The sequence below is a fragment of the Sapajus apella genome, unplaced genomic scaffold (assembly GCF_009761245.1).
Source record: "Sapajus apella isolate SASKATOON/1434 unplaced genomic scaffold, GSC_monkey_1.0 scaffold63, whole genome shotgun sequence".
Lineage (NCBI taxonomy): Eukaryota > Metazoa > Chordata > Mammalia > Primates > Cebidae > Sapajus > Sapajus apella.
Genome location: NW_022437003.1, coordinates 12,708,710 through 12,733,391, shown reverse-complemented (window position 1 = coordinate 12,733,391; position 24,682 = coordinate 12,708,710). Strand labels below are relative to the sequence as shown.

The 24,682-nt window shown below is 42.0% G+C and overlaps 1 protein-coding gene and 1 long non-coding RNA gene across 6 annotated transcripts in view; one reads left to right on the top strand and one right to left on the bottom strand.

The window, feature by feature from the left end:
• HIVEP1 (HIVEP zinc finger 1) overlaps window positions 1-24,682 on the top strand; it is a 148,045-nt gene that overhangs the window by 3,711 nt on the left and 119,652 nt on the right. The window contains exons 1-2 of one of the 5 annotated variants that reach the window (XM_032247706.1): window positions 450-574; window positions 4,060-4,202. In XM_032247706.1, the coding sequence (XP_032103597.1) occupies window positions 4,163-4,202 (40 nt within the window). In that variant the 5' untranslated portion in view covers window positions 450-574; window positions 4,060-4,162. Of the gene's footprint in view, window positions 1-449; window positions 575-843; window positions 1,091-1,207; window positions 1,316-3,469; window positions 3,558-4,059; window positions 4,203-24,682 lie in introns of those variants that run through there. The other 4 variants (XM_032247707.1, XM_032247708.1, XM_032247709.1 and 1 more) reach the window with 4 other exon arrangements.
• LOC116529794 lies at window positions 6,388-11,112 on the bottom strand. Its single transcript, XR_004259672.1, has 3 exons — window positions 11,102-11,112; window positions 8,724-8,727; window positions 6,388-6,530 (listed from the first exon to the last, which is right to left on the bottom strand). It is a non-coding gene; the product is annotated as an uncharacterized LOC116529794 (long non-coding RNA).

Sequence of the window (24,682 nt, the reverse complement as noted above, 5' to 3'; positions counted from 1 at the left end):
GCCTCTCCGCCCCCGCCGGGTGCGAGTTCCCCAGGCCGCGCGACCCTGGGCTCCCGCCCCCCGCGTCCCTAACCCCGCCCCTCCCCCCCCGGGCCGCGCCGCCGCCTCCACCCGCGCCCCCTCCTGTCCCTGCGGCGGCTCGGCCGGGCGGGGCGGGGCGGGGCGGAGCGGCGGGTGGGTGGCGGGGCCACCGCAGCCTGGGGCCCGCCCCGCCGGGGAGACCCGGGGCTTTGGCTCCGCGTTCGCGCCGGGCCGGGCGCCCATCCCAGCCCTACCCCCGAGCAGAGCTGGCGGCCGCGCCGGCCCAGCTGGGCCCCGGCGCCCGGGCGTCCCCCACCCCTCGCCCCGGTCTCAACCTCATTCCCCGCGGGGACGCCCCCTCCCCCGCCCGCGCGTCGCTGCTACCCCGCCCCCCGCGGCCTCCCCGCCTCCCGCCCCCGGGGATCCCCTACCGCCCCGCCCACCCGCGGGAAAGCCTACGACCTTCGCCCTGCCGCCCCCGCGCCGCCCGGCCCGCGTTCCTCCCGCCGGCCCCAAAGACGCTAAACGTGCCCTACTCTGCCCTGGGGGAGAGGTAAAGCCCGCGCCGGTCCTCCCCACCCCGGGCCCCGCGGCCTGAGGGTCAGCCCGCCCGCCCCGCCGCGGCGCGCGCCCCCCGGCCCGGCAGCCCGGCTGCCCGGCTGCCCCGCGACCGCGATCATGCCGTGGCCCGGGGCGCCGGCGAGCTCCGCCGCCTCCTCTGCCCGGCGCCTGCGGCCCCCGCCCGCGCGCCCCGCGCTCCCCCCCCGCCCCCCGGCCCGCTCCCCTGTTTAATATTTCAGCGCTGGGTGGTGTGAGCGCCAGTCGCCGGCCTTCAGCGTGGCGGCTGCTGGGCGGCGGCGGGGCGGCGGACGGAGCCGGGGACCGGGGAGCGGCGGCCGCTACAGGAGGTTATGTTTGTGTTTGGGGTTGTCAAGTGAAGGAGGGATCCCGGGCGCCGCCGCCGCCGCTCGAGGGTCGCAGATATCCCAAGCCCCGGCCGCCGCCATCAGCAGCGCAGCTCCAGGGCCGGCTGCAGCGGCAGCGGCTCCGCCGGGCGTCCTGGCAGCAGGTTCGGCGCGGGCTCCGCGGCGGGGGCGCTGCAGCTGGGGAGGGCGGCGGGGCGGAGCGGGGTGGGGGGGCAGGAGCACATCCCCTCGGCGGGCGGGGGGCGTGCGGGCGTGCGTGTGTCTGTGTGTGTGCGTGTGTGTGCAGCCGCCGACCTTGCAGAGGGGATGGCTGCGTGCGGGAGACACTTGGCACTTCTGGGCGCCCTCGCCGCGCGCGAGCCGAGCAGGTACTGGGGGCCCCAGCCTCCCCAGCCGCCTTCCAGCCGCAGACGCATTTTGCAAGAGGGCGGGGGGTGAGGGAGACCAGGCCTCGGCATCCCAACCTCCAGGCTTTGTGGCTTTCTTTCCCTTTCGTTCTTTGCTCTAAGTGCCTGTTTACTCCCGGCCACCTGGGTAGTTTCTTTCCGGGTTGGGAGTGCGCGCCTGCAGCAGTTGGGAAGGGGGCGGTGGGTTGAGGCGCGGGTCGGCTCGGGCTTGCCTCGGGGTCGGGCTCGGGAATGAGTTGCTGGCTGGAGAGGGGAGGGGGCGGCGGCGGAGCTGGCGGCGAGGAGGAGTCTCCCGGCTGCCGCGCTCGCCTCATCTCGTCCTCCTCCTCCTCCTGTGCTCTCTGCATCCACTCCAGGCTCCTTCCTGAGCTAGCACTTCCATTCCCCCTCCTCCTGGCATGCGGAGCGCTTTGTTCAGTGCAGCGTTGCAGAGGGGTTTTCCCAGGCTCCGCCCTCCACATTCATTCATGTTTTTTCTCCTTGCAACTGTCTTTACGCTTTTTGATCGTGTCATGTTTTTGCTCCATGGAGTATTTATTTCTTTCCCTTAAAGGAACGGTTTATCACTCGTCCTAGTCGCTACAATGCTGCTGTCTTTGGAAATCCCCAATTCCCCCCGCAAGGATTTAAACATGGGATGGACAGCTAGGGACAGTGGGTAGGCAGTGAACGGGGTAGCAGAAAGCCTTTACGGATTGGGAATGTTCCTATTTTACATTTATGCTCTGGATCTCATGGGATCACATGATTGGATTACAGTCAGAGTTCACGCTTTAAAAACTTCCAAATATCGTTACCATTTAAAAGCTTTAAGTTTAACAAGGAACTGAGTTGAGCAATCATACGGTTTATTTGGTTCTGATGTGTCTCAATTCTTTATTGAATCAGAACCTTCCCGAATCAGATAGTGGTTGTTTCTTTAGTGCAGGGAGTGGAGGAACCGTATCTTTTATAGATTGCTTAGTACAGTGCTAGCTGAAATACGTAGTTAGACCATCATATTTTTTGTATTGTTTCTCATGTAGTTAGAAATTGCAAATTATTTTGTGCTGAGCTGACATACAGCCATCTCAGGGATAAAATACTGAAGTTAATTGTCGCCTTATTTACCTTCTATTTCTTATTATGATGAAACCATAAATTTCTAAAACCTTATGCTAGGATGTTAGACACATTCCTTCCTAATGCTTAATAGTGCAGCGTTTTTGTGTGACAGGTGTGAGAGGCAAAGCGTCTACAATATTTAGTTCTCCTTATGAGGTGGGTAATATTTCCTAGTTTTACAGTTGGGAAATCTGATTTTCAGAGAAATTAACCTGAACAAGACCACACAGGAGTAAAGCCTGGCCTGGAATCCACTCTCATTTGGCACCAAGATAAGTAGTCATGACTTGCTGTGCAATACAGCCTTTTGAAAACAATCCTGAAAGTAGATTTCAGCTCCACAAAAGAAATAAGCACTGTTTGTGACTGAGTCATGTAGTACCTCATTCTTTAGTTGCTGATCTTGGGCAAGTTACTTATCCTCCCATTTGTGTTCTTTAATTTGTAAAATAAATAGACGATAGCTATCTCTTAGTTATTGTTAAGATTAAATTAGGGAATGTGTAGAAAGTACACAGGCACATAGTAGGTCCTCAGAAAGTGTTCTCTTGTCTTCTGTGGTACCACATATAACAAAAGCTTTAAGACTACTATTCTTGTGTCTTTGCTTAATGACTAAACATTGTTTCATGTTTAGCAGTGACATAATGGGCTTTGCTTATCAGCTTTCTGGCAATAAGTTAAACTAAAATTTCAGCTTTAGGATCCTTGAGAATCTTGCAGAAGAGTCTGAAGTGGCTGATTTGGGGAGATAGGTGATTCCCTTTTGGATCATGATAGGTGATTCAGTTTTGGATCATTCTTGTCTTGGCCTATTGTATTTCAGATCACTGTGGTTTAAAATGTGTAAGTCAGGACAGGCTAGGTTATGCTGCAGTAACAAATAATTCTCAAACCTCACTGACTTAAGCAAACAAAAAAGTGTTTCTTGTGCAAGCTGTGTGATCCTGTGGTTTTAGCGGTAGCTTGACTTTGTGGTGGTGTCAGATGATTCACTGACATCCTGATCCCATGGCAGAGACAGAAGAGCAAGCTGTGGAGGAGCTTGCTGTGATTACTAAATGCTCCAGCCTGTAAGTAAAGTCTCATCCACTCACAGGTCATTAGCTACAACTCCTCACAACAGTGAGGCAGGAAGTGTGGTCCTACCATGAACCTAGAAGGGAGGTCTGGAATAACTGGGAGCAGCCACAATAGCAACCCCATGTATTAACTGAGTTAACTCTAAAACAAAATGAACAAGACACTGTCCCTGCCCCTATGAATGGGCAGCTTTATTATATATGCATAACATAATCCTTTTGTAGCCTGATGGGATACTTTACTTGTACCTGGTATTGTCATTTTGAAACAAAGTGAGTTTTTTTAAATTCTTGCCTGATAAAGATATGATTTTTTTTTTCCATTTTCTTAATGAGAAATCCCAGATATTGACAAAATGACCTGTTTAATTAAAAGTCACTGAGTAATCTTTTGCAGTGGTGCCCAGCTTGATTACTTTTTCTTGAGTTTAGGTTAGTGCCCTGCTAGGTAATAACTTTTAGAGTATCTTTTTCCTGTAAAGGTAGTAAAATATGCTTCTTTGTTTTGTTCTTTTTCAGCACATGGATTAATTGATGTATGTTGAGTTTATGGAGCTACCTTTTGGTGACTTGCTTTATCTACAGTTTTTAAGAAGATAAAGAAGCTCTTGAGTCAAAGAAGATGCCTCGAACTAAACAAATTCATCCCAGAAATCTAAGAGGTAAGGCTTTGCAGTAAGCAGAAATAAGGCTTGCCATAAATCTTTTAATAAAGTATCTCTTCGGTGACAGGAGTGACAGTTTGTTAGATGTTGACCCTGCCTGATGGCCAGCTCTTTTTCTCTCATTCATTTCCAGCTGTCCTGCATAATTCCTGTGTCTCAGGAGATACTTAATAAATATCTGTGAATGAATTAATTGAATTTGATGAAATTACAGTGCCATCCTTCCAAACTATTAGGTGGGGTATTAAAGGCTGATAGTCACTGTTTCTTAAAAGGGACCGTATTTGGATCAAGGAATCTGAAATTGATGGTTAAATATTCTTTGCCAACTGGATCATTATGAATTTTATGAATTTTTTTTCCACTCCTTTTCCATACTTTTGAGGTTTATTTTTGTACTGCTCTATCAGTTAGATTAACAAGAAGTGAGGAGAGTTGTAGGCATTCACTCAGACCGTCTGCAGAAGTCAGGCAAATTGAGTTGTTTTCCACGAAGAAGCAGTGGATCGGAAATATGTGTATGACACACATTTCACACACAGACAGAAAAGTGTGTGTTTTCCACCAACCACGAATACTTTTAACAGTAGAAAAGTAAGTGTATTCTAGCTTCTTGTTTAAAAAGATTTGTATTGATCTCATGTGTTTTATCAATGGTAAATAGCAGCTATCTTTTATATTTTACTTCAGGAGATAAGAAGGTAGCCGTGTTAAAAAAACTACTAAAGCACATAATTCCAACTAAGTATGGTGTTTAATGAAATATTTACCATTATAGAATAAAAGTTTTTGAAGCGTATGTAGGGGAGAAGTGACTCAAAAATCAGGTAGATTAATTTGAAATGTTTCTTGGTGAAACCAATCTGGCTAGTCACCATAAGGCAATTTCAAAATGCAGTCAATTTAATGGCCTGTGTGAATCTGGAAATTGTGCTTGTTTCCTGTCTAGAAATCTCTGTTGCCATAGGTGGATGCCTCAACCCAAGTTCAAATTGATGATTGTAGTAACCAGTGTTCAATGAGGTGGAGATTTAGATGACAACATTAAGTGTAGTATGTGGGAATTCGACTTTTTTAGAGTCATAAAGAAAATATTGAAAATTGAATGTGTGTTTGCCTGTCTCCCTCCCTAGAATCTGAACTCCCTAGAGACTCATTCTCATTACTGTAGGAAAAGCCTCCACACCCAAGGGTGCCAGCTGAGGTGGGCATTTGGAGACACGGGCCCTACTTTATCTGTCCAGGGAGGGCACCCTGTTCTAGTTTGGACAAGTGCAGCATATTGATGAGCAGCGGCCGTAGCCCAGCACATGCCTGGCAGCTAATGGCAGCCCAAATATTTGTTGAAGGAATGAACACATGCATTGATCTGAAGATATTGTTTATTAGGTCATAATAAACACAGTAACATTTTTCATATTTAAAATATATATTCATAATATTCTAGATAAAATGACTGTCCTGAGAAATGCAGATTTGCAGACCGTAGGCTCTTTTCCTATCTATATCAAATAAATGTTCAGCTCAGCACATGTTTCTTACCACCTTCAAAAAGCACTGTTCTGGTGATAGGGATAAAATGATGATAAAACACAGATCCCGAAAGGAGTATGGAGTTGAGGAGGGGATAGGTAAACATATAATTATGTGCCATGGTGAGAAATGAACCGTATGGAGATTCCACAGAGGTAGGGAGCCATATTTTGTCCCCATTGTAGTGGGGGCAGTTTGGAGTCAAGCAGAATGATGATTTAGTGAAAGGACATTAACACCTGGATTTGGTTCTTCATGCTGGGAAATTGTCTGTGAAGCTGACAAGGCAGAGCGTGTGCATTTCATCCTGGGGTAGGAGCTTGTGAAGTAACCTGGGGACTCTAAGCAACTTTAAATTATTCTCCATTTCTAGAGCATAAGAAGTTCTATTCAGAAGGGACAGGAGGGAGACAGAGAGGCAGGCGATTGGAGTGGGAGAATGAGGAGGAATCAGATCAGGAAAGGCCCTCAAGTTTGAGCCTACATTTCATATGTGGAGTTAACAGTTTTAATAAGAACACTTGCTTCTTTCCTGAAATTAAGATATTTTTAGAGTTTTCAAAAAGAACTTGAAATCAATTGGGTCTGACTTGTCTGTGAGCATCTAGAAGGTTTCTTGACGAAGGTAGTTAAGAACTCTCAGCCACTAAAGAAAAGATTGAAGTAGATTAGCAGCAGAAAGCATACTAAAGCCCCCTCAGTGGGACTTCTGATGGGTCTGGGGAAGACTTCTGGGAAGAGGTGGCTTCTGAGCCAGTGTAGCTCACTCCGTAGCAGGTCATGGCAGTGAAGCTCTGGGTCCTCCCGGATAACCCTGAGTAAGCAGAGGCACAGAGGAGATGGTGCTAAGCGGTGACATCTGGAAACTTCTGCTCTCCTTCTCACAGTGTCTATGAGGACCCTAGCACTGGGAAGGACGTGGGGGTGAAAGTAAGCAGGTAACCGTCAGCTACTGAGATTAATTTTTGAGCGGCTCTCTTCTGTCTCGTTGTGACAGTTTGGAATATCAGGTTTGTTTTGCCCTACTTGTGATCCACTGCTTTGGTTTACTAGATGACATCTCTAATACGATAAGATAAGAAATGTGGGGAGAGGAAATTGGGAGACCAGAAGAGGCGTCACAGCCCAGCTTGCCCTCGCTGTTTCTGCGGGCAGCTCAGGAGTTTTCACGAAACCCGTTGCCTCTTTTTTTTGAGACAGTCTCACTCTGTCGCCAGGCTGGAGTGCAGTGGTGTGATCCCGGCTCACTGCAACCTCGGCACCGCGGGTTCAAGCACCTGGAGTAGTTGGGGCTACAGGTGCACCACCACACCCAGTTAATTTTTCTATTTTTAGTAGAGATGGGATTTCACCATGTCGGCCAGGATGGTCTCGATCTCTTGATCTTATGGTCCACCCACGTTGGCCTCCCAAAGTGTTGGGATTACAGTCGTGAGCCTCCACGCCCAGCCCCCATTGCCTCTTTTGAGTCTTCCTGGGGAAATAAGTTTGTGAAATATTTGTCTTGTGCTTGGTAATTAAGTCAGTATTAAAACATAGATACTTTATACTTTCTCAAATTATATTTTTTTATGCTTCCATGGCAGTTTCACATCTTAGAATATAATCTTTCTTTGATTTATTCTTGGTTCTCCTGCTGGGATAGATATATCCCTATGGATGTACAAAGCCACAGGGCAACGTGTCTTTTAGGAACATGAATGTTGCTTGAGGAAAAATACATATACTTGTCTGTGCATACACACATATATACATAGTGAAGTATTAGACAGGTATAAAAATGTACAATACTAGGATCTGTTGTGGAAGAGTATAGAAAGTTTGCATGGATTTGAAAATTAGGCCTGCATAGAGTGCTTTCATAAGGAGATGGAATGTATACTTCTTTGCTCTTAGACGTTCTTTAGTAGAAAAGGTATAAGAAGAATTGTTAGGTGAAGGGCAGGAGACAAATTGGGGACATAATGAGACAGTGTCAGATTTGATGGGTGACTGCGGTTTTGTTGAATTCAGTCTCTTCACTCTTGGCCCAGTAAACCAGATAGAATCAGTTCTCCATGCCTATTTCCCATCTGTGGGAAACCGTATGGGTGCAGTTTTAACACTGACGTACATTCTTTGTGAGGTTGAAGAATTTTGAAGGAGCATGAGAGAAGCACTTGGTGTTCAGAAGAAAGGTTTAGCATGTTGTCCTAGGTTCCATGGAGAAGGATCACACCTGACTGCACAGGGTGGCTGCTCCGCATGCTCTTGGTGAGCTGACAGCCGGGCAGTGGGGCAGTGTCAACTCACCGTGTCACCCAGCCATCATTCTTTACTCATTGTTGCTCTCTGGAGGGGTTGTCTCCACCACCTCCTCAGGCCTTCGCTTGGACTGTTGGGGAACGTGGAATGGAAGAGTTGGTGACTTGCAGGGGGTTCCATGGCAGCTCTGTTGTGATAAAGGAGTCTGTTTGTGTTTTGCCACTCATTATTGCGGATATGTTTCAAAGCTTTGGAAAAAAAGAAAAGAAGTGTTACCTATTTTAGTTGTATTTGGGCCTAAGCTTTCAAAGCCTCATTTCCTTTAAGATTGGAAGCCGGTGTGGAAAATACTAAGTATTAACCTTTTGCAAAATGTATTTTGAAAATTTGGTGTAGCTGTTTTTCATTTTTATTGGTTGAGTTCATTTGGCTGTGAACACCCTGCCAAATGAGAACTCTTTTCTGGTCCGAGAACCAGATTTCTTTTTTTTTTTTTCTTTCTTTTTTTCTTTTTCAAGACAGTCTCACTCTGTTGCCCAGGCAGGAGTGCAGTGGTGTGATCCTGGCTCACTGTAACCTCTGCCTCCCAGGTTCCAGTGATTCTCCTGCCTCAGCCTCCTGAGTAGCAGGGACTACAGGCGCGCACCACCACAGCTGGCTAATTTTTTATATTTTTAGTAGTAACAGGGTTTTTCCATGTTGGCCAGGCTAGTCTCGAACTTCTAACCTCAGGTGATCCACCTGCCTCAAAAAGTGCTGGGATTACAGGCACGAGCCACTGTCCCTGGTCCAGATTTCTTAAAATGTGAGAAGTAGCGCTGAGGAAGGTGATCAGATCATGGCCTTGATGGACACGTGGGGTCACTTTCCACAGTTGACCTTCTTGTTCTCTGTGGCATCTTGTGCATAGTTATTTGCCATTTCAGGAGCTCAGCATGCAAATCCAGTATTTCTCTGCTTGGTCATCTTTCTGGAAGGTACCTCTTCTCCGTTTCCATTTCCATTTCTGCTGTTTACTTTGTATGGGAGCTGTCTCTGCTGAAGATTTCACCTCCTCTTTGAGGTTTTTTTCCCCCGCATTTCCTGTTCTCTTCTCTTGTCAGATTCCCTCCTCCCCTCCACAGACGTGCCCTGGGTCTCCTTTGCTTGTGTCCAATGTGCCTTCTTGTACTTAACGATATTACATGATAATCATTCTTCAGGTCTGTTATCTTAGTGGGTTTATAATATGTCAGAAGAGACCATTTTGGTCATCTGTGCACAACAAAAGAATATTTAGTTGTGTTAACTTTTTTTTTGAGACGGAGTTTTGTTTTTGTTGCCCAGGCTGAAGTGCAATGGCGTGATCTCAGCTCACTGCAACCTCTGCCTCCCGGCTTCAAGTGGTTCTGCCTCAGCCTTCCAAGTAGCTGGGATGTGTGCCACCATGCCTGGCTAATTTTGTATTTTTAGTAGAAACAAGGTTTCACCATGTTGGCCAGGCTGGTCTTGAACTTCTGACCTCAAGTGATCCACCCTTGGATCACTTGAGGGTGTAATCTCTAATCTCAGCCTCCCAAAGAGCTGGGATTACAGGCACGAGTCACTTTGCCCGGCCTGGTTGTGTTAACTTTTTAGCAAACTAGAGGGGTTGAGATGATTTACACTCAGGAAATTTGTTTACATTTTTGAACTTGAGTAGGAAATGCTTCTTCCAATATTTGGTAGCTTCTGATTAAAAACTTGTGATAATTTTAATTGCCTGAACAGATAAATCAGGTGGGTATTATTAACTTTTATATGAAATTTTACTTCATATACAGATTTTCTATAGTTTATGCCTTTGGTACATTTAATGGTTATAAAGGTAAAGAGTTTGGCCTCATGCTGTCGCTGACTGGCTATGTGGTTTGTTTCCTTGTGTGTAAAATGGAGATGATGTGTGAAGATGAGATGAATGGCGAATGTAAGCATTTGCCGCAGTGCCGGACACCGGGTACACACTCAATCTGGAGAGCTACTGCTTTCCATAAAAAACTGGTTTATGTCAAACTCCTGGGTTCCATATGCTTCATAAACACCGGAAACAGGAATATCTATATACAATCTGTAAATGCACAGTAGGCTGCTCATGTGCTCAACATTGGTTACTGACACGTCACATTCTTGTTCTGACTACTCAGGGCTTGGGCTCTGGGGGGAGAGAGGTCAGTGCAAAAAATAATTTGGAAAGGAATATTCTTACCCGATGTGCTGCTCCTTCCATTTTTCCACTTAAATTCATTCAAGCCTCACCTCATTTTTTGACAGTGTTAGATGAGGCTAAGCAGAGTATTTGTCTTCATTTAGTTCTCAAGAAACAGGTTCTGAGGGCTTCTATTTTATTGTGGAACTCTTTTTAAAAAAATGTTGGTATCATAGATCCTGCGGGATTGAAGTGAAGTGCTCCCCTTAGGTTCCAAGATGGCAGCCATCTCTCTGTCCCCTTCTCCGCTTCTGTGTGATGGAAGAGAAGCTCAGCTGGGGTTGCAGATTTAATCTGATTAAGATGAATGTTTTCATTTGCTATCAGTTGTGGGCCTACTCCAGTGGTTGTTTTACAAAGTCTACTACCATGAATAAAATCTTAGGTTTACTTGTTATGTAGGGATTATCTTGTTTAGTTTATAAGTGGAGTAGGTTTAATTTTGATCATTTTCAGATGGAATTCCAGCTGTTTAAGCATCGTTTTTTTCACATTTGGATGTTAGGTCAGCAGTTCCATGCTGACAGCCTTAACATTTGAAAAATCAGAAATCTTGTCGTGGAAACAACCCCATGGTTTATTTCAAAAACAAAAACAAAAGAAATTCTCTATACTGTAGCTAGAAAGGAAATAAGTGATAATTTAAAAACTAATTTTTGTTAATATGGGTGAAAAAGTTATTAGGAGCTGTCGTGTAAATCGCTGACATTATTTAGTTTGAGGATAAAAATATGAAAATGGAGTTAACATAGCAGGCCTCCTCTTTTTTTTTTTGCGGATAATTATTTTCAGCTCATGTTGAGAGCTTATTTGATGCTTTCTGAATGCTTATTAATGTTAGCCAAATGCTTGTTTCTTTTTAAAAGCAAATACAAAATGTAATAATATGATTAACCAGAGTAATGACTTTATTTTAGAACATCTTTGTGCAAAATATGTTCTTATGAGGTACAACCTTATCTTACCAGAGAATAGAAAAATACATAATTTGTATAAAATCTCCTATCATAGAAAAACATTTTAAGCTTCAAATTTAAACTAGTGATTATTTAAGCAAGTCTGGGCTAAAATTGATTCTTGTATTATGCAGGAAAATATTTTATGAATCAATAAGTGCTTTACTTTGTTGTTTACACATTTAAATCTTTAAAAACATTTTTTTGCAGTGTTCTGCATATTAGTCCTTTGCTCATTACAGGTAATGCTGTTATACTGTAACCATTGTTCACTATAGCACAAAAACTTGTAACCAATAGAGACCTTCTTCTCAGTGCTCAAGTCATTCTTTGAGAAAGAAGCTCTTTTTGACCATGAGGCTTTAGGCTTACATTTGGTGTAGAATTATATTGATTTTGATTTTTTTTTTTTTTTTTTAATTATAATGAGAAATGGCCAGAAGGTTCTTAGAAATTTTCTATGATGAATTGTGTTCTAGAAAATATTCCAAGGCTGTGCTGTGATGCAAGGTATTGAAAAAATAGGAAGTGATAACCAAATGGTTGACTACTATTGTAATTAGATAGCAGTCCCTAAGCATGAATGGAACCATACTGTTTACGAGTTACACCCACTTAATACTGAGCTTGATTTCTGTGGTCCTCACCTGTTTCTGTCCACAGTATTTCTGTGTGCCTATGTGAGTAGAGTATGAATTTAACCAAACATGCTTAGTATTTCCTACTTTGAACTGTGCTTATGTATGTTTATCTTCAAACTCTTTCAGATTTTCCAGTGAAGAAAAAGATAGGATGAGCATACGACTGCTTAGTAGTTATAGTATCCACATGGAAATAGTTGAAGTATGTGATTAGGGCAGTATTTGACAGTTTTAAGATATTAAAGAGAAAAATTAACTGGGCTGATACACAGGGACTTGGAATGTGGTTGGTTAAGCCATGCCAGTAGTGAACCAAGGCACTCTCATATGTTGCTGGCTTCTTATGCGCCTCTCTGAGAGAATACACGCATTTTACAGCAGGAAGGATGGATCATTTAGTTCAGCCTCCTCATTTGACAGATGGGAAGGGCCAGTGGCAAGAGGGAGGTGTGGTTTTTTTTGTTTTTTTTTTTTTTTGACAGCCTTGCTTGGTTGCCAGGCTGGAGTGCAGTGGCACGATCTCAGCTCACTGCAACCTGGGAGGTGGTTTTATGTAGGTTTTATGATGATAAAAAGAGCAAACCTTTCCACAGGTCTTTGCTAGGCTTTGTTCAGAGTGCTTTTCATGTCTGCTCATTGGATTCCTACAGCTACCTGAGACAGGTACTATTATGATTCCCATTTTATAGATGTGGGAATGAGGCACAGAAATTGCTTTTTGCCCAGGGTCACTCAGCTAGGAGTCTGCAGTGCTTTTGCTCCTAACCATCATGCTTATACTTGCTGATGTTGATAGTAGAAAGTTCTTTCTTGATTAGTAAGAGTTTGGAAATGCTCTCCATCCCAGTTAATGAAAAAAAAGCTTGCTAAGCATAGCACATAGAGCTGAGGTTATTTAGGAGGTCAGAATTTGAAGGATTTTTTTCCTTAAGCCTTTAATTGTTCAGAATCTATTTCAAGTTGTATGTGTACATAATACTCCAAGTTAGATTTGCTATCACAAACAGACTAGGGAATTTCCAAGCTCTTCAAGAAAGAAAGAATAGTCGTCTCATCCAAGACGTTTGCTTACGTGATTTGCTTTGTTGTATAGTCGGAAGTAGAAATGTTTTACTTAAAGTGGAGAATGCCAGTGTTTAAGTGGGAATCTCTGCCTAACAGTTGAAATTTCAGACATGAAGGCTTAAAAAATATTTCGGGGAAGCTAATGTGAAAACATTAAAATTCTAAGCAAAATAATTAATATTCTATAATTTGTCTTCATGTGGTAGATACAGTAGAATGTAGGAAAAGTGTCCTATTCAGATGTATGTGCACACTTCTTCCACACTGCAGGTAAAGGGCAAATACAGAACCGTTTTTGGCCAAGGGCAGTGGCTCACGCCTATAATCCCAGCACTTTGGGAAGCTGAGGCAGGTGGATCACCTGATGTCAGGAGTTCAAGACCAGCCTGACCAACTTGGCAAAACCCCGTCCCTCCTAAAAATACAAAAATTAGCCGAGCTTGGTGGCGGGCACCTGGAATCCCAGCTACTCGAGAGGCTGAGGCAGGAGAATCGCTTGAGCCTGGGAGGCAGAGGTTGCAGTGAGCTGAGACCGTGCCATTGCACTCCAGCCTGGGCAACAAGAGTAAAACTCTGTCTCAAAAAAAAAAAAGTATCATTTTTAAGGGATCAGAGTTAGGGAATTCTATTTATGTTCCAGGAGCAGTGAAAATGCTAATAGACTGTGGCTAGGCAAAAAAGCTTGTACCTGCCCTCTTAAAGTTTTTAATATATTGTGTTTCCAAATACAGGAAAATAAAAGATCTGAAAGCAACATAAAGGAACAAATATAATTTCAGGTTAGTATGTGCAGTATGGAATTCTCCAAGGGAAAGTGGAGCAAAAAATAATTGGAGTGGAGTAAAACAATGAGGAAATACCTCGTGGAGGAGTCCGCCTTCTTCTCAACTGAAACCTGAATGAGGAGGAGTTTTCAGATAGGTTTTAAAGACAGGAAGGATATATTGGCAGAGAAAATAAGTTGTTTTTAGACTTTGGTAGAAAAATGAATGGGGGAAAATTATGCAGAAGTGATTGTTGGTTTAGTTTGCTTGGATAGAGTGGATTTCCCAGTGAACTTAAAACTCTAAGGAAGAAAAGAGGAAAGGAAACTTCTTAATGTGTGTGGTTTCTGTTTATGGTAATTACAAAATTACCAGGTCAAAGTGTTTTATACTGCTAGGTGGGTCATAAGTGTTTAAAGAAGATCAGTCAGTGGTTAGACACTATCATGTTAAAAATTAAAAAACAACCTTCACCCAAGGTCAGTATGATTTGTTGACCTCCAGGAAACCTGATAACAGGGTAAAAGAATGAGGCAGCCATTTTTATTGTTTTTCCTATTTCAGAAGATCATGCCTGTGAACAAACCAGCAAAAGAGTAATATGGCTTTGAGCAAATATCTTTATTTCTCCTTAGAGAACAAGGTGGGCAGGGGTTGGTGGGGTGCTGTTGATCTGCAATTTACTTTTTAGTTCCAAATGGCTGTTATTCCAGGGTGTAGGGGTCAGTAAACCGCTGACTAAATCCGATCCTCCACCTGTTTCTGTGAATAAAGTTTTATTGAAACACAGCCATGCCCATTTATTTACATAATGACTGTGGCTTCTTTCATGCAACAGTGGCAGAGTTGAGTGGCTGCTTATGGGTCATGAAGCCTAAAACATTTTTACTATTTAATGCTTTATGGAAAAGTTTGCAGACTCCTATTTGGGAAATAGAGGAGAATTAACACATTTATTTATAAACGCTTTTCTAGTTGGGAATAAATGAAAATGCTTTATCTTTCTGTAGAGGATTGCTGTAGGAATGAATTATTATAGGGGAACCTAGGTGTACTGCCTTAGTTAGTATGCGAGGGTCTGCTGCCTGCCAAGCATAAAGGAATTCACATTTGTTTGGGAAGACGTCCCTTTACTTGTGGTTTTAGAATGAAGGGAACGCCTTAGAAGTTGAGTTAGTCTTGGGAGAAAAATTTAGTTCTTAATTTTCTGATATCAAGATCATAGATCTCAACCCAAAAGGCTTAAGATTGTTAGGGGGCCAACTGTTTAGTCAGGTAGAGAACTCTCCTTTTTAAAATTGTGCTGTCTCCATCTAGGCATCTTTGTATTTAACTCAACTTGGCAGAAAACTACTGCAGGCAGTAGTTCCAATGCTGTACATCAGACATCTTGTGAAGGACTGTTCTTCAGCAAAATAGAGCTGTCTTTGAGAGGAGCGCCTTCTAAATGAGCCCTGTGAGGAAAGTCTTCCCTTGTGAGTGGAGTGCCAGGTCTTGAGAAGGGACCAGGTCATCTGAGTGATTGATAATTGCTACTAGCACATGAAGCATTGCAATTTGTATGTAGGTTGTGGGAAAAAAACATCCAGTATGTCTGAATTCTGAGAAGTCCCTAAAACACCTCCTGTAATATCCTAATAATTCTTTGTTTCTGGTGGTTTTGGGATAGTGGGATGAGAGTAGGTAAATGATATTTTTGTATTATGGTTTTGTTTTAATTTATTTTGCTTAAGTTTAAGGATAGGCTCAGTTGACCTCATAACTGTTGGGTTGTTTGGGGAATACTTTTGAAAGCAATGTTAATTCTCCGCAGATGAATTGGATCGTTAACCTTTTTATTTTGGTACATGCCCGTGTTAGCACGTGGCCCAAAATAGTATGAGAATCAGTAACTGTTAACATGTTTCCTTTCTTAGCAACAGGAAGAGCCCATAGTGGTCACGTAATATGGTGGAATCAAAGGGCCACTTTGGGGGCTGTCACTCATAAGCCTGGACTTCTGTGGCCCGGCTCTGACGTGTTGGACATGTGTGGAGTTCACCACCTCTGTCTCTGTCTTCCAGGAAATTTATAGTTGAAGGTATAAAGGCCATAATGGCTTACACATGAAAGTCTAGACAGCTGTACAAATATTTGATGAGTGAGCATTTAAGGAAATATTCAGTTAACATATAAGGAGATGTATGACTGCATAGCCAAGGGGTTAAATGCCTTATTTGTCCTTCTGTGTGTTGACAGTTTAGGTTGATCTACTATGTTTTGATGGAATTCATGCCATATGTGTGATGAGTTATATATTCAGCATTCACATTAATATCTTCTTGGAAGAGCTAGGGTTTGCAGTAAGTTGTATTTGATGGATCTGCTCTTTGATGGGAAGATTACCTTTTTCAGTCTCCAGGCTATTGCCTCAGTCATGCTACTGAATAGTGTATTTGTTTTACAGCTTTATTAAGATATAATTTACATTCAATAAAATTCACCCATTTATAGTGTACAGTTTAATGTGTTCAGTAAATTTATAGAGTTGGGAAACCTTTACCATAGTTCAGTGTTAGAACATGACTGTCACCCCCAAGATTCCTTGAGCTTACTTGCAGCCAGTCCTTGCTCTCACTGTCAGCTGCAGGCAGTTGCTGGTCTGTTTTCTGGCTCTTTACGTTTGCCTTTTCTGGATATTATACAATATCTAGTTTTTACATGTAGCTTTGTTCATTGACTTTAATGTGTTTGAGATTCATCTGTGTTATAGCATATATCAGGATCTTCCTTAACTTTTATTGCTACATAATATTCTCTTATATGAATGCACTAATTGTATTGATGCATTCACTGGTTGGTGGACATTTGGATTGTTTTCAGTGTTTGGCTAGTGTGAATAATGTTGCTGTAAGCAAATACTGTACAAGTCTGCAGTTGCGTGGAGTGTTTTGTAAGTCTCAGGTCAGCTGGTCATTAACATCTGTTTTACTAGAACTTACTGTAGAGACTCCAGCTCTCTTAGGGTTATTGCTTGCATGGCATGTGTTTTCCTTTTCTTTCACTTTGGACCTTTTGCTTCTTTGAACCTCGGGTATGTCTTTTGTGGACAGCATGTTGCTGCAGTTGCTTTTTCATCCACTCCAACAATCTGCCTTTTGGGTGGGTGTTTATTCCACTACATCAATGTAATTTATTATTATTGTTGGATTTATATCTATGATTTTGCCTTCTCCGTTTGCTTCATACTTTTGTTTCTCTGTACTTCCTTGCCTTTTTCTGTGTTAAATTTTTTAATGCATAATTTTGATTTCTCTCTCTCTTTTTTTTTTTTTAAACTATACTTTTAACTAATTTTCTTAGTGGTTGCCTTAGAGATAATAATATGCATCTTAATATATCACTGCCTACTTGAGAATACTACTATGAGAACACTGGTAAAATATAGAAGCTTTGCTCCAGTATCTCCTTTTCTTTCTCCTTTTATGCTATTATTGTAATATATACTTGATCCCTTTGTATTATAAAGCTGGCTATGCAGTGTTAAATCACTGTACAATCTTTTTAAACAATAAGAGAAGAAAGGAGAAAAATACTATAGGCCTTACGTATGCCTACATATGTATTGTTTCTAGCACTCTCCATTTCTTCCCCTGGATTCAGGTTATCATCTTGTATCGCTTTTATTCAACCTGAAAGATTTCATATAGCATTTCTTGAAAGTCAGGTCTTCTAGCAACAACATTGCTTTTTTAATATTCATGATTGAATGTCTTTATTTTTCCTTCAGTTTTGGAGCATAGTTTTCCGGATATAGAATTCTTGGTTGTTAGGGTTTTGTCATTTTTCTTTCTGAACTCTGAACAGTCACTGCCATCTGGCCTCTGTTACTTCTGATAAGTCAGCTGTTTATCATGTTGTTAGTTTTCTTTGCAAGATGAATTATTTCTTTCATGGTTCTTTCCATTTTTTTTCGTCATCGTTCTCCAATTTGAATATGATAGCTTAGTTGTGGATTTCTTTGTGTTTATCTTATTTGGAGTTTTATTGAACTTCTTGGATATGTAGATTAGTATTTTTTTTTCCATCAAATTTGCGGAGTTTTTGGCCATTATTTCTTCATATATTTTTTCTGCACCTCTCTTTTCTCAAATCACGCATATATTGATTGGTATGTTTGATGTTTCACAGGTCTCTGAGGGTCTGTTAATATTTCTTTATTTATTTTTTCTCCCTGTTCCACAGATTGGATACTTTTCATTCAGCTATCTTCAAATATATGGATTCTTTCTTGTACCAGCTCAGATTTGCTGTTGAGTCCCTCTAGTAAATTTTTCATTTCACTTATTATACTTAACTGTAGAATTTCTGTTTGGTTCTGTCTTTTTAAAATAATTTCTGTCACTTATTGAGATTCTGTTTGTTGTTATAATCATACTTGAGTTAAATATGGCTCCCTTCAGTTCTTTGAACATACATATTCATATAATAGCTACTGTGAACTCTCAACCTGTTAAATCCAGCATCTGTGGATACTGGTGATACTTCCTCTGGACTCCTTTTTTCCCCTGAGTATGGGTCACACATTCTTGTTTCTCTTCATGTCTCTGACATTTTGTTGAATATTTTACATTTAGGATAATAGATAGTAGCAACTTTGGATTCTGATCCTTGTTCCCTTGGGAGTTATTATTTATTTTCTTTTGTTAGTAACTTTTCTGGACTATTTCTCTCATGTTGTATGGCTGCTGATGGCTCTGCTGAGATTTGCTTTTTTCGTTGTTGTTTTTTTTCTTATGTTTTACTTTAAATCCTAGCTCTAGGGGTTGCCCTGTGTAGTTTTGTGTTAAGCCAAAGGTAGATCAGAGCTCAATTCCGAGTCGGTCTGAGCCTTGACTATGGATCTGTGTGTGGGCTAGGGAGCGCTTTCTAAGCACAGGCAGTTCTCCCATCTGTCCTGGCTTTAACCGTCAGCTGGACCCCCTTATGTCTTCTTTGTGTGTGTATGCCCAGGCTCTGTGGGCCAGCGGTGTGCAGGTGTTAGGAGCCTTCCCTAGTGTTGATGACACATGTGCAGAGTTTCTGGTTAACCTGGGATACATGTGGAGAGTTTACCCAGCACGCTGTACGTGGCTCACCTGCCAGAACTCCCTAGTAAGTTCCTTCCTGGCTAGTCTGCTGATCTCTCGTTTGCCTTGAATAGGACCTCAGTCAACCTTGGGCCGACAGAGCCATTGATTCTCTGAGTTCTCTTGCTAATGGGATTGCCACCTTCACTGACTATGCTCCAAATCTGGTGAACCAGGCTGGCAAATGCAGTGAAGTTGCCAGTTTTCACAGCCTTCCCCTCTTAGTTAAACTCTGTCACTGACAGAGCTGGGACAGGGAGGCAGTAACAGTCTGGGGCAAAAAATGCCACTGTGCTGGTCTTACCCAAAGTTCAGCACTTTTCATGAAGAAATGCCCCTCCATATGTATATGGCTTTGGGTAATTTCCAGAGCGCTGACAGTGGTTGTTCTTGGCAGTTTAGTGTGGCTTTACGGTTGTGTTTTGTGGAGAGGATTTGTCACTCCTCATTTTGTCCTTGCTGCATTTCCTATGAATGTGTACCAAGTGTCCTCCTGCAGCAGGCAGTATCCTGGGCCCTGAGAACATCAAGTTGCACAATGTATTTTACCAGGCCTCTTACTTAAGGCTGCTTGTAAAGACCCATCGAGCTGGCAGAAAATCTAGATGCTATTTAAAAGATACAAATAGTGTGATGATTGTGTTTTTAAAATACTGTTGCAGACACTTTGGATATTTAAAGTCCATACTAGTGATGCAAATGTTAGTTCATTGATAAATTTTATATTTAAACTTCTATAACTGAAAGTGTGGGTTTAGTGGGGAAAAAAAGCAAGAGTTGGAGTTTAGAGTTGTGGAATTGGGATTGAATCCTGGTTCTACAGCTTACCAGGTGTGTCATTGACAGAATGTTACTTAATCTCTCTGAACCTGTTTTCTCACCCTGAATTGCATATAATATTTTTACCTTATGGGTTATTTTGAAAATTAAATACACATAAAACTGGTACTTAGTAGCTCTTCAGCAGATGTTTGTTTACCCACCCAACAAGTTGGTGGTTGTTGGTGTGTTTTTGGTAACGTTTTCTTTACCAGATTTATCTTCTCCTTGCTTTACCTAGCTTTGCTTCTTAAGTTTTCTCCTGTTTTTGTAGAATAATTTTGCTACATAGTAACTGAAACATACAGTGTATTTTTTCCAGCATACATTTTGGTTGAATGCTCTTTCCAGATATCCAAAGGTTCCCAGCGTTTCATAGTGATTTCCTTTCTGAAGTGTAAATTTCATGTGCTTACAAGTGACAATGAAACTTCACTGTCATTTAATGGTGAATGAACTCATGTATATATAGGTGGTCCCTGACTTAACCAACAGTTTGTGTTATGATTTTTCGACCCATACAACCATTCTTTTTTCACTTTCAGTACAGTATTCAATATGCAAGATATCCTAACACTTTATTACAAAAGGGTCTTTGTGTTAGATGATTTTGCACACCTGTAGGGTAATATTAAATGTGCTGAGCATGTTTAAGGTAGGCTAGACTGTTATGATGTTTGGTAGGTTATGGTGTATTAAATGCATTTGACTTATGACATTTTCAACTTATGATGGGTTTATCAGGACATGACCCCATTAAAGTAGAGGAGTGTGTGTGTTTGTGTATGTGTAAAAGATTATCCCGACGGGGCGTGATGGCTGACTCCTGTAATCCCAGCACTTTGGGAGGCTGAGGTGGGCAGATCACGAGGTCAAGAGATGGAGACCACCCTGGCCAACATGGTGAAACCCTGTCTCTACTAAAAATACAAAAATTAGCTGGGTGTGGTGGCATGCGCCTGTAGTCCCAGCTGCTTGGGAGGCTGAGGCAGGAGAATTGCTTGAACCTGGGGGGCGGAGGTTGCAGTGAGCCAAGATGGTGCCACTGCACTCCAGCCTGGCGCCTGAGCAAGACTCTGTCTCAAAAACAAAACAACAACAACAACAAAAAAACGATTATCCTGTGGAAGATCTAAACAATGAGAGAATGTGGCATTGTTATCCAGACATTCTCAGGCCATCATTAGAAGAGGCAAAAAGCAAGGTTTCTAAGAGAGATTATCAATTTACTGAGAAACGCTCTTCGACCTTGCTGGACCACAGCCCACTTTGCTCAACCTCAACAGTTCTCTTCTGTGATATTTAAGTTACTATGGAAGAAGTGGTAACTTTGGTTACATCAGATTTTAATGCCACCTTTAGTTTTGGGGTGGACACAATTGGACTCCAGTATGTCCAAACCCTCTTAAAAATACCGTATTCTCATAGGATTTTTAGAACTGAGAATTGAATAATTTATCTTACTATTTTACTTAACTGACAGAGTACCTTATTCTAGATTTTTTAAAAATATTCGTATTAAGTTTTTGAAAGCGAAATCTCTAGATACTTCCTGTTCCTTGGAAGCCTTATTGTTTCCTGAAGAATACATTTGTTGTGGCTAGTGTGTTTATCAAGAGAAATTCTTACAAATAAAGTAGTTGGATAGGTTTAAATTTCGCAATATAGACAGACATTGCAGAATTTAGACGTATAGGAAATCAGGATTCAGGGCTTATTTGTTGTAAGGTGAGATCTGGAAGTCTCTGGTTAAAGATTGGATGGGATTAAGCAGACGTTTTATAGGCAGCGTCCTCACACTCAACTGTAGCCGTGTGCTGTCTAGAATGCGGTCTGACTTAGTAACTCACCATGCCAGTGACGTACATGATGGAGCCCAAGTGCTGTAGTTAAATAATGGACTTTATAAACATTAAGTGGTCTTTTAGCACCTGCATTTTTTTTTTTTTTTTTTTGCAAGAGTCAAGTATAAGTTATATATGTATTCATTTTGGTCTGAATCTTATACTTCTCTTAAACAGTGATATAAATGTATCTCTTGAGGCTGGTCTATAACAGATTTATAAAAATGATTACTGTTTCTCAGGCTTTAAAAATCGTATTTTTGGCAACAGAATCTATGTGTTTTATTAAAGTAAAAATTTAGATCTTTTATTCTTTGCAGATTGGATAGCTTTTCTTGTATACTTAGCAAATGTTCTATGTGTTTTATTAAATAAAGTAAAAGTTTAGATCTGTTATTCTTTGCAGTTTGGATAACTTTTCTTGTATACTTAGCAAATGTCTGATAAATAGCCCTGCAGGGCACTGTGCCTGCTCAGTGCTGTGGAGGATTCCAGGGTGACTGGCATACGTTGTGGCGTCAGCAACCCTAATGCTGCAGTTCAATAGGAAAGATAAGACAAGCCCAACAGTGTAACAGGTGCAAAGCGATAAGGGCCATAGAGCAACGAAAATTGTCAGGAGAGGCTGGGAAGGGAGACAGTGTTTTCTGATTCTGTGTGAACGCTATCTCCTCAACCCCAATAATTCTCTTTTCTTTCTATGCTCACATTGAACTAATTCTCTAAGTCCCAGTTTCGTAAAACCTATGCATATATTTCAGATTTCTACTTATTGTGGGTTCTTGAAAGGGAAGAAGTAGGAATTTGGGGTCAAAGACTTGGGTAAGGAGAGTATCCTGGCCAAATAGTGTGATTTCTTGACCTGGGCGTTGTACCAGGCTGCATGTGGCATCCTGATCTGACATGCCACAGAAACAGCCTGGAAGTGCAGGATCTCAACAGAAATATAGTTGGAAAAATAATGTAGGTAAGCTTGGGGCTGGTAGCATGTTGGAATTGGGAAAAATACCATTTGTGTAAGTCAAGCCCTTGGTACCAGATGTATGAAGAGCTGCTGACACCTCATGGATGTGACTGTTACTATTTTTGGTTATGGAAAGTGTGTATGTGTACGTACCAGAATTTATATATGGTGGGGATATACGCATGGTCTTGGCTAAACTTGATCTAATGAGTTTAATCTGTGACAGAGAAAGCTGTTCAATATATTCCTCAGTTGCTTGAAAATAAACTTGGAGTGTATCTGTTCAGGAGTCACAGATTAATCTTTGTAAATATATCCTGATTTGTCCAACAGAATTCTGCAGATAGGACTTCCTGGAAGTGAAGACAAGGTGTCATTTAAATGATGCGTTATCTTTTTCAAATTTAGATGCATACTGTTTTAAGAAAAAATTGCAATCATGCTTTTTCTTCTTTTTTAATGAAATAAGAACAGTTCAGAGTGGTGGAGTGTCAGGACCCATTGACAGGTGGGTCTTTCTAGATAAATCTAACTTCAGTGAAAATTTACACACAGCACATTTTGGTTTTCACATATGCCTTGCTCTCTGGACCTGTGTGTGTATATCAGCCAGATTTGTTGTTTCTGAAATCTACTTCTAAAGTGAATCTTAGCATTTACCATTTTAGAATTATTCGTATACCCACATGAGCTAACACATAAACAGGGAAGGATCTTTTAAACATGCTGCTGGGATTAACTGAGTGGATGTTTGGAGGGGAGAGTACTGAAACCCATCCCACAAATTAACATACAGTTTTTTTTTTTGAGACGGAGTTTCGCTCTTGTTACCCAGGCTGGAGTGCAATGGCGCGATCTCGGCTCACCGCAGCCTCCGCCTCCTGGGTTCAGGCAATTCTCCTGCCTCAGCCTCCTGAGTAGCTGGGATTACAGGCACGTGCCACCATGCCCAGCTAATTTTTTGTATTTTAGTAGAGACGGGGTTTCACCATGTTGACCAGGATGGTCTCGATCTCTTGACCTCGTGATCCACCCACCTCGGCCTCCCAAAGTGCTGGGATTACAGGCTTGAGCCATCACGCCCGGCCCAACATACAGTTTTGAGTAGATATATAGAAAATCAATCTATAGAAAGTAGGAAATACAGGAAAACAATTTGGACCTCCGGAGAGATTACATTTTGAGGCTTAGAGAATTACAGCTCAGAAATAAGAAGCATGACAGATAGAAAAATATGCTTATTTCAGAACTGGTATGAAAAAGGCAGCCTTTTCTAATATGTAAAAAAAGGTGTAGTAGGTAAATCAACAAAGGGAATGGAAAAATCATTCTCTGTAATAAAAAGTGAAAATGGAAAACAGTGTGGAGATAATTTTTATTTACCAACGCGTTTGCTGTTTTAAAGAAATGGCACCCAGGGCTGCTGAGGTTGTGTGGAACAAGTTTATTCATTTATTGCCGATGACATAGCAGAGCTTTAAAGGGTTTTATGTCTTGAAATTTATCCTAAGAAAATAATTCAGCTAAAGCAAAAAGATGTTTGCTCAAAGATCTTGATTTTTGGTGTTAACTTTAATAGCAAAACAGTAGAAGTGCCTTAAATGCCCTTTAATGCAGACTAATAAATTGATGTTATGCTGGCAGACGTTAAAAATGATAATTTTTGAAATCCTGTGGAAATGTGAAAAATGCCCACTGCATGTAAAAATCCATATGTCTTTGGTGGTCTTTGTGGAAATACTTTCATTAGGGTGACAGCAATATGAGAATTTTAAGAATTTCAGACATTAATTGAGCATTTGCTCTGTGACTGTTCAGTTAATTCATGAGTCTGTGTTCTGGGCACTGCTGTAGGCCTCAGGGATGCCCAGCTTCTGGAGTGATCTTCTGTGGTCCTGAGATGGACACATAAACAGCTAACAAGACAGTATAAAAGAGCAGCTTTCCAGCCAGGAATGGTGGCTCACGCCTGTAATCCTAGCTTTGGGAGGCCAAGGCAGGTGGATCACCTGAGGTCAGGAGTTGGAGACCAGCCTGGTCAACATGGTGTAATCCCATCTCTATTAATAATACAAAAATTGGCTGGGCATGGTGGTGGGCACCTGTAATCCCAGCTACTTAGGAGGCTGAGGCAAGAGAATCAATCACTTGAACCCGGGAGGCAGAGGCTGCAGTGAGCCAGGGTTGTGCCACTGCACTCCAACCTGGGCAACGGAGAGAGACTCTATCTTAAAAGAAAAAAATAAAAAGCAGCTTTCCAGGGAAGAAGGTGTTGGGGGAGCTGGGTCTGGAGAATGAGTAGGAGTTGGCCACAT